We start from the raw sequence: 12,535 nt of genomic DNA, 5'->3' as shown, positions 1-12,535 counted from the left end.
AAAGCTCAATATCTCAAAATCATTTAGAATGCAGACAGAACCTTATGATTCCAAGGAGACGATTTGTTCTCACACACAGTAGGCTATACTGTTCTATGCATATAAAATATGGCTTACTTCATTTCTGGAGGTTCTTACCGGTAAAAGAAAGTTCAAAAACTCCTAGTATAGGCTCTTTTCCCTAAAGCATTCACGCAGACTATAGCATTGCTTAACACAGTGTTTCATAAATCATGCAGGACACCTCAGAAAGCCCCAGCGTTACGTAACAATCACATTTAGTGGATTGCAGTATCTTGGAGTGGCCTCTGGCTGTGATCTGAAGTATTGAATTATTATGCGGCCATTTTTGACTGGAGAAATTTAGAGCTTTCTTGTGTCAACAAACAGCGGAGCGCAAGAGAACAGAATAGAAATAGAAAACGTCGGAAAACATGCGACTTTTCCTAACTACGCGTTTAAAGCACATCTGCGCTGCGTACGGAGTGAAGGAAAGCAGCAAAACAATGAGTGTTGTGGGTTCAAGATGTTTACTGGGTCTCAAGTTTTCATGCACAGGTGTGTATGGCCAGTGTTACCTGCCAAAAGTGAAGACAACTTTCTGGCATGCGCGTAAACAGCAAAATGTAAACTGCAACACGCACAGGACACATTTTGTTCGTGGGTATTCATCTAAACACACATATGAAGAAGCGTTTGGCCTGGCGCGTGATAAACCTGACAAGTTCTGGAGTGAAGCGGCGCTTGGCATCACTTGGTTTGAACGCTGGACTCAAACTTTGGATAATACGGATTTAGTGTTTCCAAAATGGTGAGTAGAGACTAACTTATGCATAACATATTGATTCAGTGCTTTAAACAGTAACGGAATGAAAGTAAACACATGGGTGTTAAAGCGAGATAACAGTTTTAAAGGGATATGTTCAGACTGACAAACTCAGTAAACAATTTATTTTATTGTTGACGGACAACAAAGTGAACTACTCTGTCCTTAATGCTGTTCAAACTGTAAAGCCTATTTTAAAAACGCAATACTTCTGGCGCGTGACGCATTGGGATGACGTATGTTAAACGCGTGTGTCTTTAAGCCAATCAAAAACAGTTTAGAGGAACGCTTCCTATGTGAACGCCCCTTTTGTGTAGTTTTCTCATTTTAGTCAGCAGTAAGGGGTAAACAAAAACACATTTACGTTTTCTTGTGTTTAATTTAGTTCAGGTTTAAGATGGCAGATATTATATGCTGTGGATTGACATGAGAATATTAGTGTAACTAATATTAGTTATTTAGTAACTATAATTAGTAACCAAAGACACTTTTTCTCAGTTGTGTTTTGTTTATTTTGGAGGGTGAAACTGTTATCACTATGAACAACAGTCAGGTTCCCAGGCCAGAAGTGCTCATTTTCTTTATTGTTATTGATTTGTAACTGTTATTGATCTGTAACTTATGAACTTGTAATGAGAGACCTACTGTGAGCTCCGAGCCAAGGTTGTTAAGCGATTTTATGTGCTTTTGTTGAATTTGTTCATTAATTCATTAGCTTAATTGAATTGACTTTCAATCATGTTTAATAACAAACTTTGTGCAGAAAATATCTTTATAAATAATATCTTTATAAAATAAATGTCTCTATAATGTCCAACAGTGGCGTTTCTTGTGAAAAATGTTGTAATTCTCTCCAGCTCCTATGAAGCTACATGAATGACATTATCCAGTCAACATTATTGATATTTTGCCCTAAACTTCAATTGAAAAAAGGGGGAAAAATCCAAATCCAATCAAAAAGGTGGGCACTTTAATTTAAATAGTATTGGGAAAGTACACTTTAAACACTTTGTTTGGTCAATTTAAACTTTTAAAAATTGATATGCATGATTATATGACATTTGCCTCAGCTATTCCTCTGTTTTCTTTTCAGGTTTGTTGGAGGAAAGCTGAACGTGTGTTATAATGCTGTCGATCGGCATGTGGAGAATGGAAGAGGGGATCAAGCGGCTGTCATTTATGACAGTCCAGTTACTGGGACTAAACAGGTCATCACTTACAGAGAAGTGCAAGAGCAGGTAACTTATTAAATCCACAGTCATATTAGCAAACTTTTACATTGTCTGTTAAGTAAAGATGTATGAAGCAAATCTCTGAATGTGCGAAATCTCAAATTAATGTGGAAATTAACTGAAAAGACTGGATTTCACAAATATTTCAGGAAAACTCTTATTCCCTCAATATGTCTTCAAAAGCAAGAAGTCTTTTCCTCTTCCAAGATGTGTAATGTTTACTGTCTGCTTTGTTTATTATTGATATTGTAATATTTCTGACTTGCCTTTAGTGTGTCATGGTTTGGTTATGTATAAATTCTAGCATCTATTCCTATTTGCAGGTCTCCAGGTTGGCGGGTGTACTGGTGAAGCATGGTGTGAAGATGGGTGACCTAGTGGTGATCTACATGCCCATGGTTCCTCAGGCCATGTTTACCATGCTGGCCTGTGCCCGTATCGGTGCCACCCACAGCCTCATATTTGGAGGATTTGCGTCCAAAGAGCTCTCCACCCGCATCGACCATGCTAAGGTGAGCGTTGGCTTTATTTGAAAAGTAAAGTATCGACTGAAATCAAAATAAGATTATCTATTGTCTAGTGTGCTCCAAACAGACAATATTTATATTTACTGTATAAGACTTTAAAATCGTCTTTGTTACTTCTGCCTAGTTGATGAATGAATTGACAATGGGCTATATGCGCAGCTAGTGTTTTTCAGCCAGTGATGAACTTCCGGTGAAAGGTTTATGTGACCATTTTCGATTTCATACATTTCTTTTACAGCATCTATGTTGTAATGTAATTTAAATACAATCAGGTGAATAGACTTAAGCATTCATTTGGTTGTTAAAGCGTAAAAAGAGACGAAAGACGCAGGCGCTGTCATTAGCAGCAGATGAGCACCAAAACTCAACAAAAAATAAAAACATTTAAAATACTGGGGTAAAATGAATTTCCATATTTTAAAGACATGGCACGGAAAAAATATTATTTAATGCGGTGCTTCTTGTTTGGTCTGATACCCACTTTACATTGTATCTCAGCCAGGCAGTGATGATGTTTTTTAAAGAAATCAGATCTTAAACGCAGCGATTTTGTGTGGGATGACAATTCACCGGAATCCCTGGGGCTGGCTGACTATATTATCTATATTGTGAATGGGAAAAATATTTCACACTATATAGGGGAAAAACAATTAAAAAGACAGTTAAGTTCAACTAAAAACTAATATGTACCCTCATTCTTAGGTGATTCCAGACCTTTATGAGTTTTTTTTTTCTGTTAAGCGCAAAAAATTATACTTTGAAGGATCATGCAAACTGGTAGCCATTGACTTCAATGGAGAAAAAAACAAGTACTACGGAAGTCAATGGTTACTTGTTTTCAGCATCTATCAAAATATCATCTTTTGTGTTCAACAGAAAAAAGAAACCCAGAAAGTTTGTAACAAGTAAATGGAGAGATAAATATGGGAGAATTTTCATTTTGGCTGAACTGTCCCTTTTAGTTGACTTTGGCTGTGTCTGAAATCGTCTGCTACAGAGTAGGTACTGCATTTGAATTTAAACGTACTAATCGACCATTAGAAAAGTACAATCTATGCAGTATGAATGGAACTCTGATGTACTACATCTGCCATTTTGTCATGATCACATGACCTACCCGCATGAGTTGCATCGTTTCACTCCCATTCATGAATTCTCTCCCGGGGCATCATGGGATAGCATGGCATCCGTCTCACATACTGATTTTCGAATTCTATAAATTTGGACATACTACTCGGCTCAAATACTGTTTTTAGCGTACTATATAATATAAAAGTATTCGATTTCGGAAGCAGCCTTTGTAAGATGTAGTTAATGAAGTCTGGTTTTGCTTTATTGTGACATACACAAGGTGCGTCCCAAATCGCATACTGATGCACTATTTTACACCATTTTGTAGTGTAAATATTGTAGGTAGTGCGTTCACACTGAAATATTCTTTTTATTCTAAAATTAATAAGTGCACTTTAAATACCGTATGATGCACTTTTTCATCTATTAAAAAGAAGTTTGGCACATCACACACTTAACGGCCGTGCTCATGTAGAAGAAAGGACAGAGCTATTGGGCTCTGATGTTGGATTACTTTATTTATTTTGGATTGTGAAAGCAAAATTCTACAAGAATGATTATGTCCCCTCCTGATGGAGAATGTGATTATACTCATGGCAGGTATTATTTGAAAGTTTGGTCAATTTATTTCACTAATGGGCAACCATCAGACGTCATCTGAGAAACAGTTTGAATTTCCACTTAGTAAAAAAACATTAGTGTTCCATTTTGGCACTTCACTACATACAGTGCTCAGCATACTTGAGTACACCCCCATTTTGAAAAATGTATCCATTTCTCAGTGAATATAGGCATTGTATATTGGTGCATTTAAACAGAACAGATTTATTAAACCGATATATTTATTAAAATATAATTTTAGTCATCAAACATATTTAGAAATTGAAAGATAAAACAATTAAATTCAAGCAAAATATTGCAAAAAAACTAAATAAAATAAATTACAACCTACAAAATTTCAACTAAATTTTTCATTTTGTTTGCTTGTCTTAATTTTTTTCTTTTTAAAATTTGTATTTAATATTTTTCTATAACATTTAAATTTAGCTATACTAGTTTTTGGACTGTTATGGTAAGTTATTTTGTTAGATAAGCTCCAGATTTGGCTTCAGTACTGACTAATCTACTGGATATGCACAAATATAATATCCTATTAAAAATATGACTTTAAAAGATAGATTTGTGAGGGGTGTACTTATACGCATATGCTGAACACTGTAAATATACTATGCAGTTGAGTGTGTAAGTGCATAAGTACATAGTGGATAAGAGCATAGTGTATAGACCATTTTGAGGGATGTAAGCAATAACAGTGCTCCTAACGTTTTTCCTGTTTTACATTTTTAATTTCCATAGCTTCTGAGAATCCAAAAAAGTCAAAATATTGATAAATAATGTGTTCAAGTGTTTTAACATAAAGATATAATCAAATTACATCGCCAGATTGAAATAGTCTTTAGTGTGCCATTTGGGATGCAGCTACAGACTGAGTTACACCAGCACAGACTGGATCATATTTGTGAATGGTCACAGACCACAAAACCTACCAGAGACTCATTCTCATTTGAACCCATTCTGCATTTAATACCATATTTTGAAGTGGAGAAACAGTTTGACAGTATTTTACTCTTTTACTCTTCAGAAATGCCTCATCTCAACAACTCTGACTGGCAGAACCGTGATGTAAATGTAATGCTATTGGACTACTATATAAAAAAAAATAGGAGGAGGAACTTGACATTCCCTACCCTGTCTTCATGTTTCAGTTAAAATTATGTCACACATTGAGCAATTCTGTGCATTTCAAGGCACTTCAGGGGACATTTAATGACAAAAAAACTACTTGTTAGTTCATGTCAATGCTGTGGTTGTGCATTAACTTGTAATTTTTCCTGCAGCCCAAATTGCTGGTGACAGCATCGTTTGGCATTGAGCCTGGCAGACGAGTGGAGTACATTCCCCTGGTGGAGAAAGCTCTGGAGCTCAGCACACACAAACCACACAAAGTCCTCATCTACAACCGTCCCAGCATGGTGAGCTCCCAGAAACCCCACGGCACCTGAACACCAGCCTCATTATCGCACTGGCACAGTTTCCGTTGCCTATTAAATGTTAAGAGATGAGATAATGCAGTAAGAGAATAAAAATGCAAATGTGCTACACCTTTCTAAATGAGTGTACCACTAAATTCAGCCTTCACCTCCTAAGTCACTGCAGAAGGAAGTTTGTCTTTCTTCATTTGGAAATCAGATGTTGAAAGCTTGGAGCATTTCGACAGATTTTATCTAAAGTAATTCAGCCCTTTTTTTTGTTTTGATGTCTGTTAAATGAGTTGTTTCTGCATCTAGAATAAGTATGTTGATTTCACAACGCGAGGAATTACTTAAGCTTCATCCTGTGTTGTCATGGAAACTGTTGGCAAATGGCTTTTTGATTTTCCAGCGGTTTGGGATACAGGATGAATCCCGCATGGCTGGTGAAGATGAACACAGTTCAGAAATTCAGAAAGAAATATAGAAGAAACTCTTCTCTTTTATTTATTGAGAAGATTTCCACATGGAAGGGTCTTATTTACCAAAGACTGTAAACTACATCATTGGAATGGAAATGCTTGTAAATTTATATTTAAAATGTTGTTTGCACTGCAACAACAAATACCAAATCACAGAGATAGCATATTTAACAAAATAAAACAACACATCAGTTATAACATTTTTAATTAATACATTTTTATGTAATTAAAAAAACAATAACATAAACCCTAAAATTGTGTTTTATGTATATTACAGCTTGTGACAGGACTGAGAGATTTAAAACAGTCATGCAGTTTTGAAATGGCATTACGGTGCTTGGAGTTTATTTAATTATTTGTTTGTTCCTCACACTGTATTATTTTCCCATAAAATACTTGGGAACAACACTAACAAAGTTCAATCATAATCTGCCTGACTGATACTATCCTTAATTAAAGTAGGAACGAAACTTTTTCTTAATCAAAATAAAGTATAAATGTAATCTACAGGGGTGACACGGTGACTCAGTGGTTAGTACTGTCACATCACAGCAAGAAGGTCGCTGGTTCGAGTCTCGGCTGGACCAGTTGGCATGTTCTCCCCATGTTTGCATAGGTTTCCGTAGGGTGCTCCGCTTTCCCCCACAGTCCAAAGACATGTGGTATAGATGAATTAAATAAACTAAATTGGCCGTAGTGTATGTGTGTGAATGATTGTGTATGGGTGTTTCCCAGTACTGGGTTGCAGATGGAAGGGCATCCGCTGTGTAAAACATATGCTGGATAAGTTGGCGGTTCATTCCACTGTGGTGACCCCTGATGAATAAAGTGACTAAGCCGAAGAAAAATAAATCAAGGAATGAATGTAATCCAAATATTTGGTGGAACAACGTTAGAAATGTTGTATTAAATAAATAAGTGTAATCAATGAAATTGTTAGCTCGACAATTACAAAAGCGAATAACACGCATCAGCACAAAATAAATCAACACAACAAAAATTATATGATGAAGCTGAGGTAAAGTATTAGACAAAGTATTCGAAATTAAAAAACTTTAAAGGTTTAATTGGCAACTAATAGAAGAATAAATTGCAAAAACAACACACATAACAGCACATAACAAAAATGACGACAACTTTTAATAAAAGTAAAACTGCAAATATAAGAATTAAAAAATAATAAGAATAAAATTATTTGTTCATTCATTTTCCTTCGGTTTAGTTCCTTTATTCATCAAGGGTCGCCACAGCGAAATGAACTTATCCAGCATATACTTTACACAGCCCTTCCAGCTGCAAAACAGTGCTGGGAAACACCCATAAACTCTCACATTCACACACATACACTACAGCCAATTTAGTTTATTCAGTTCACCTATAGCGCATGTCTTTGGACTGTGGGGGAAAATGGCTGAAAACTCCCTTAAACACAGGGAGAACATGCAAACTCCACACAGGAATGCCAACTGACCCAGCTGGGGCGCAAACCAGAGCTAAACACTGAGCCACAGTGCTGCCCAAATTAAAATGATATAAATGCTGAAAATAGAACTTCTGAGAATTTCCTTAACTTGATATTGATTAAAAACCTGTAGGATGCTATGTCTATATATTGTTCTGTTCTGTGGAGCAGAATATTTGGAAGAATTCTAATAGCCATATTTTTTAGCTTGCTCTCTAGTTGTTCCAAACCCTTATGATGTTTTTTTTTCTGTTGAAGACAAATAAGATAACTTGCAATATATATTGAAAGAAAAAAGACTACCTGTTTTTAGCATTCTTCAAAATAGGGCTGCACAATATTGGAATTCGATATATTATTATTCATCTATTCATTCGTTCGTTTGTTCATTTGTTCGTTTGTTCGTTCGTTCATTCATTCATTCTATTTTCTTCAGTTTAGTCTTTATTTCAGAGGTTGTTACAGCGGAATGAACCGTTAACTATTCTGGCATATGGTTTTCCGGTCACAACCCAGCACAAGGAAACACTCATACACACACTCAAACACTACAGCCAATATGTTTATTCAATTCAGCGATAGCGCATATTTTTGGACGATGGGGTAAACCGGAGCACCCAGAAGAAACCCACGCGAACACGGGGAGAACATGCAAACTCCACACAGAAATGCCAACTGACCCATCCGGGACTCGAACAAACGACATTTTTGCTGTAAGGCAACAGTGCTAATGACTGGGCCATTGTGCAGCCCGATATTTTATTTTTCTACAATAAATATTGCAATATGAATACTGTTTAAATAGCACTATTTAATGGTTTTCTGGGGAGTCTAACAGTATTTGGGTGCAGAAATTGAATAATTACGATGCAAAAAAATATCTTACTTTGTTTTGTCTTGTTTCTAATGCAAACATCAAAAGGTTTGTTTATAAAATATTGTTTTGATTTCAACTTCAGAAGAAAAAAGTCAAAATTGAGAGTTTAAACAAGCTAAATTATCTGCCAGTGGGGTGAGTAAAATAATCTTGTTTTTGCTTTGAAATGTGGATATTTGGACTAGAAACAAGACCAAATTCTAAGTAAGAAAATGTTTTGTTTTGCTTAAATCATATGAATTCCATATAAATACAGTAATTCAATACAATTCTGTAGCTCCTGCTCAACTAAAATTCAAACTCAACATTGCATATCCTGCAATGTGTCTATTGCAGATACACACATTGTAATATCGATGCTGAAACAATATATTGTCCAGCCCTACTTCAAATTATCTTCTTTCGTGTTCTACAGAAGAAAACAAACAGAAGTGTGTGTCTGAAGCATCACACAAATACCAGGACATAAGTTAATCTTGTTGTTTTTCCTCTAGGAGAAGGTGTCAACTCGTCCTGACCTGAGCTTGGACTGGGAGGAGGAGATGTCCACCGCTCGCCCCCATGACTGTGTTTCAGTCTCCGCTCATCACCCTCTGTATGTCCTGTACACCTCAGGCACCACCGGCACTCCAAAGGTAAACTCTTGTTTATGTCGGCACACGGTGATAAAGCACACAGCTGAGGGTTGCGGATGAAATTGTTTACCGTGGAACAGATCCATGCTGTCAGGGGTTTTGTTTATTGCATATTGTGTTAGCAGGAGACTATGAGCCATACGTCTTTATAAAGTCTCTTGTGTATTCAAGATATCAATAAAGAAGCTTGTTTTAGTATAAAGGATTCAGTGGCTGTGAAGCTGCTTGATGCTCTGTAGGGTTTCTGCAGAAAAATAGCATAGCAAACCCGTACTCAATAGCAGAAAATGAGAGTATCATATACAAACTATTTGTTTTTTTACAGATGAAATTTTATGTTTACAGATGATATTTAGAAAAGGAAATGATTTTAGGATATCAGATTAAAATTAAGTTCGTATTTCCAGAAAATAACTTGCGCTGGCTAAAAAATGCTAAGAAAAAAAAGTCCAATTTGTTACATTGGTGTAACTAAAAATACCTTTTTTTCATAATTTTAGCAAGATATAATGTAAAGCAAACTGATAAATGGGTCACACTTTACAATAAGGTTTTATTAGTTATTGTATTCACTAACATGATCTAATGATAACAAAATGGGTAACACTTTAGTTTAGGTCACAACCCATGCTATTACCTACCAGCTTATTACCTGCCTATTATTAAGATATTAACTGTTCACTGGTAGTTGTTAAGTATGATATTATTCTGAATCCCTAACCATACCCAAAAACTAAACCCAACTCCTACCTTACTGTTAATAAACAGCAAATTAGTAGTATAACTAATACAACCTACTAACATATAGAGGTGAATTACCTCTAGGTTATCATTACTTCACAACAAGCTCTTTACATTTAACAGAAAAAGCATAAAACATATAGAAATTATACTTACAGCCAACATTTGTTATAAATGCCAAGTCTAAAAGTCCAGAAAAGTAATCAAAAACTAAGTAAAAAATAATTGTCAAAGCATTCCATGTGAGCAACACTTTTGTTCATTAAAAACTTTGTACATCTATGCAAGGGGGAGTTCAAAATAAGTTAATGCTCCATCAACTCTTAACCTACACATGCACCAAGTCAAGTTCACTAGTAGTTCACCGTAGTACGATTAACCAGGGCAGTGTAATTAATTCAAATTCAGTTCGAATTTTTTCCTCCATGGTTATGAAAAACAATAATCCGGATAAAACAGTTAAATTGCATCACACACCTCTCTAAATTTCTCTACATTCATACCTCCTCAAAGCCCGACTGCAGTAAAATCATGTAAATTGACTTTTGCAGCATGGGATGGGATTGTTATTTGCATTATTACGTGTTTATTTTATATTATTAAGTACTTTAATCATGTTTTTAAAAGCAAGAAACAGACTTTGTGCCGTTTAATGCATGCGCTCTAGGGATGTATGTCCTCACCAATGTCAAGAGCGGATCTACACCCTTGCATCTATGTCTTCCATTTCAAATTAGGGTGCACTGATAAGGTGCACCTTGACACAGAAGAGAAGACAGAATTGTTAATAGTATTTTTATTTTTAGGTGAACTAATCTGTTAATCAAAGCTGGTGTGAATGCTGTGTTAATGTAGTTCATTTGAATAAGCGTGAACGTTGCCATCTGAACGATGGTGCGCACCAAACAAGTAAACCATGAATGCTTGGAAAGTCGAGTCTCAGTTCACTTGCTTTAGCTGAAATATGAATGCAACACCTACCAAAGACATGCAGACAAAACCAAATTAAAACATAACAGCACAAAAACTGCTCAAGCACACCTATTTTTTCTTGTCATTGTCTAAGTGTTATCCATCCGTTATCCAATCAATACATGCACCAGAGCTGCATCTTCTTTTTGCATATTTCATTTATGTCTGTGATGGAGGATTTTTGCAAGCTGGCGCATTTTGTAAGCTTTGATTCAAATGAACTAAGAGACCTGAACTATGAATGCAAACAAACCCTAAGAAGCAGCACATTTCAGATACAGACACACTAAACATGACTGATACTAATTTAATATATCTAATATATTATTATTTGAATGCTTACTAATCAGTTACAGCTGTGCTTGGCTTGGTACTTCCAACAAAACAAGTAAAATACAGTAAATTGATTTACGTTTTTTTTTCTTTTCACTAAATTAACACATTTAATGCTTTTGAGAGTGAGAAAATATAACATTAATTGGTCATTAAAACTAATATTTACTTAAATGTTTCTTTCAAAACACTTAAAAAGAAGTTTCTGAGAACACATTTGAGCAGTGCACAATACTATTTTTTTGTTTGCTCTACAAACAAGTGTGTTCATGACTATACTTAAAAAGAAGAAGAATATAATAAGAAAAGGTCTGTTTGCAATATCAAGCAGCATAACGAGATGTTTTTATCATCTAAAATTAATGGAAGTGAATGAGACCGGAAGTCTTGAGCCAAAAAGATTCCTATGGCTTTGCCTGCTCATACGTGAAGAACAAGGTCAATAGGACATTGTTATTAAAAGTAAAAGAAAAAGGTTTCATGTTTTGTCACTGAGAAACACTGAAAGTGCCTCTCTTTGCTTTCCTGCAAATTACCCTAATTATTTGAACATGCATGCACCAGTAATTTTGTCACAGCTGGCCTGATTGGGTGCATTTAACAAAAGAAGAAAAATACAGTAGTTATTTTGGAAAAAAAGTCATGTTTTAACCAATGAACACATATTTCATCATTTTGAATCAATGTTGTTTTTACATTAATGTTTACTTACTAAAATCCCTAATAAAGTGGACTATGTCATCCTTTTCTGTGAACACATTTAATTTATAAATTAAGAATTTAATTTTTCAAATGTATCATTTTTGTATATATGATTTGTCATTCTTACGAGGAAGGAGGAAAAAACGATCATGTTTTGAACACATTGAACACATTTTTCATCATTTTAAATAAATGTAGTACTTGCATTAATGTTTAAATACTAAAATTCCTAATAAAGTGGACAATGAGTACATTTACATGGACGCCAATACTCCGACTAAGGTCATAATCGAACTAAGCGGAAATGGAATTAAGACATATGGAGTATGCCGATTTGAGTCGCATTATTGAAGTGCAGTACAGACATGTAAACACCGCAATCAAACTGTTAACGTCATGTAGGCTGTTTGACACTATTCTCTGCACCTACCGAGTGAAGGACTTCAGACACCTGCATCGCAAAATGCTGAGGTTTTTTCCCTTACGGCGTGTGTATGAAATTCCTTTGAAACAACACAGTTGTTCATACTTCCAGCAGTTCATACTCGCATCCAATATCTCGTTTGTCACAGGGGGCATGCAGGAAATGTTCCTGAATGAAAGTAAAAGTGCCAAACTGCAGTTAAAGTCGACAAATAAAAAAGG

General features: G+C 35.4%; 1 protein-coding gene across 1 annotated transcript in view; it reads left to right on the top strand.

The window, feature by feature from the left end:
* The first annotated feature begins 304 nt into the window (after positions 1 to 304).
* The window catches only part of acss3 (acyl-CoA synthetase short chain family member 3), a 76,795-nt gene continuing 64,564 nt past the window's right edge, over positions 305 to 12,535 (top strand). Inside the window, exons 1-5 of the mRNA XM_056455576.1 lie at positions 305 to 811; positions 1,920 to 2,064; positions 2,382 to 2,570; positions 5,555 to 5,689; positions 9,002 to 9,142. Of these exons, the coding sequence (XP_056311551.1) occupies positions 435 to 811; positions 1,920 to 2,064; positions 2,382 to 2,570; positions 5,555 to 5,689; positions 9,002 to 9,142 (987 nt within the window). The 5' untranslated portion in view covers positions 305 to 434. The remainder of the gene's footprint in view (positions 812 to 1,919; positions 2,065 to 2,381; positions 2,571 to 5,554; positions 5,690 to 9,001; positions 9,143 to 12,535) is intronic.

This window comes from Danio aesculapii, chromosome 4, assembly GCF_903798145.1.
Source record: "Danio aesculapii chromosome 4, fDanAes4.1, whole genome shotgun sequence".
NCBI classification, from domain to species: domain Eukaryota; kingdom Metazoa; phylum Chordata; class Actinopteri; order Cypriniformes; family Danionidae; genus Danio; species Danio aesculapii.
The sequence above is the reverse complement of the archived record's forward strand: the minus strand, read 5'-3'. Positions and strand labels throughout refer to the sequence as shown.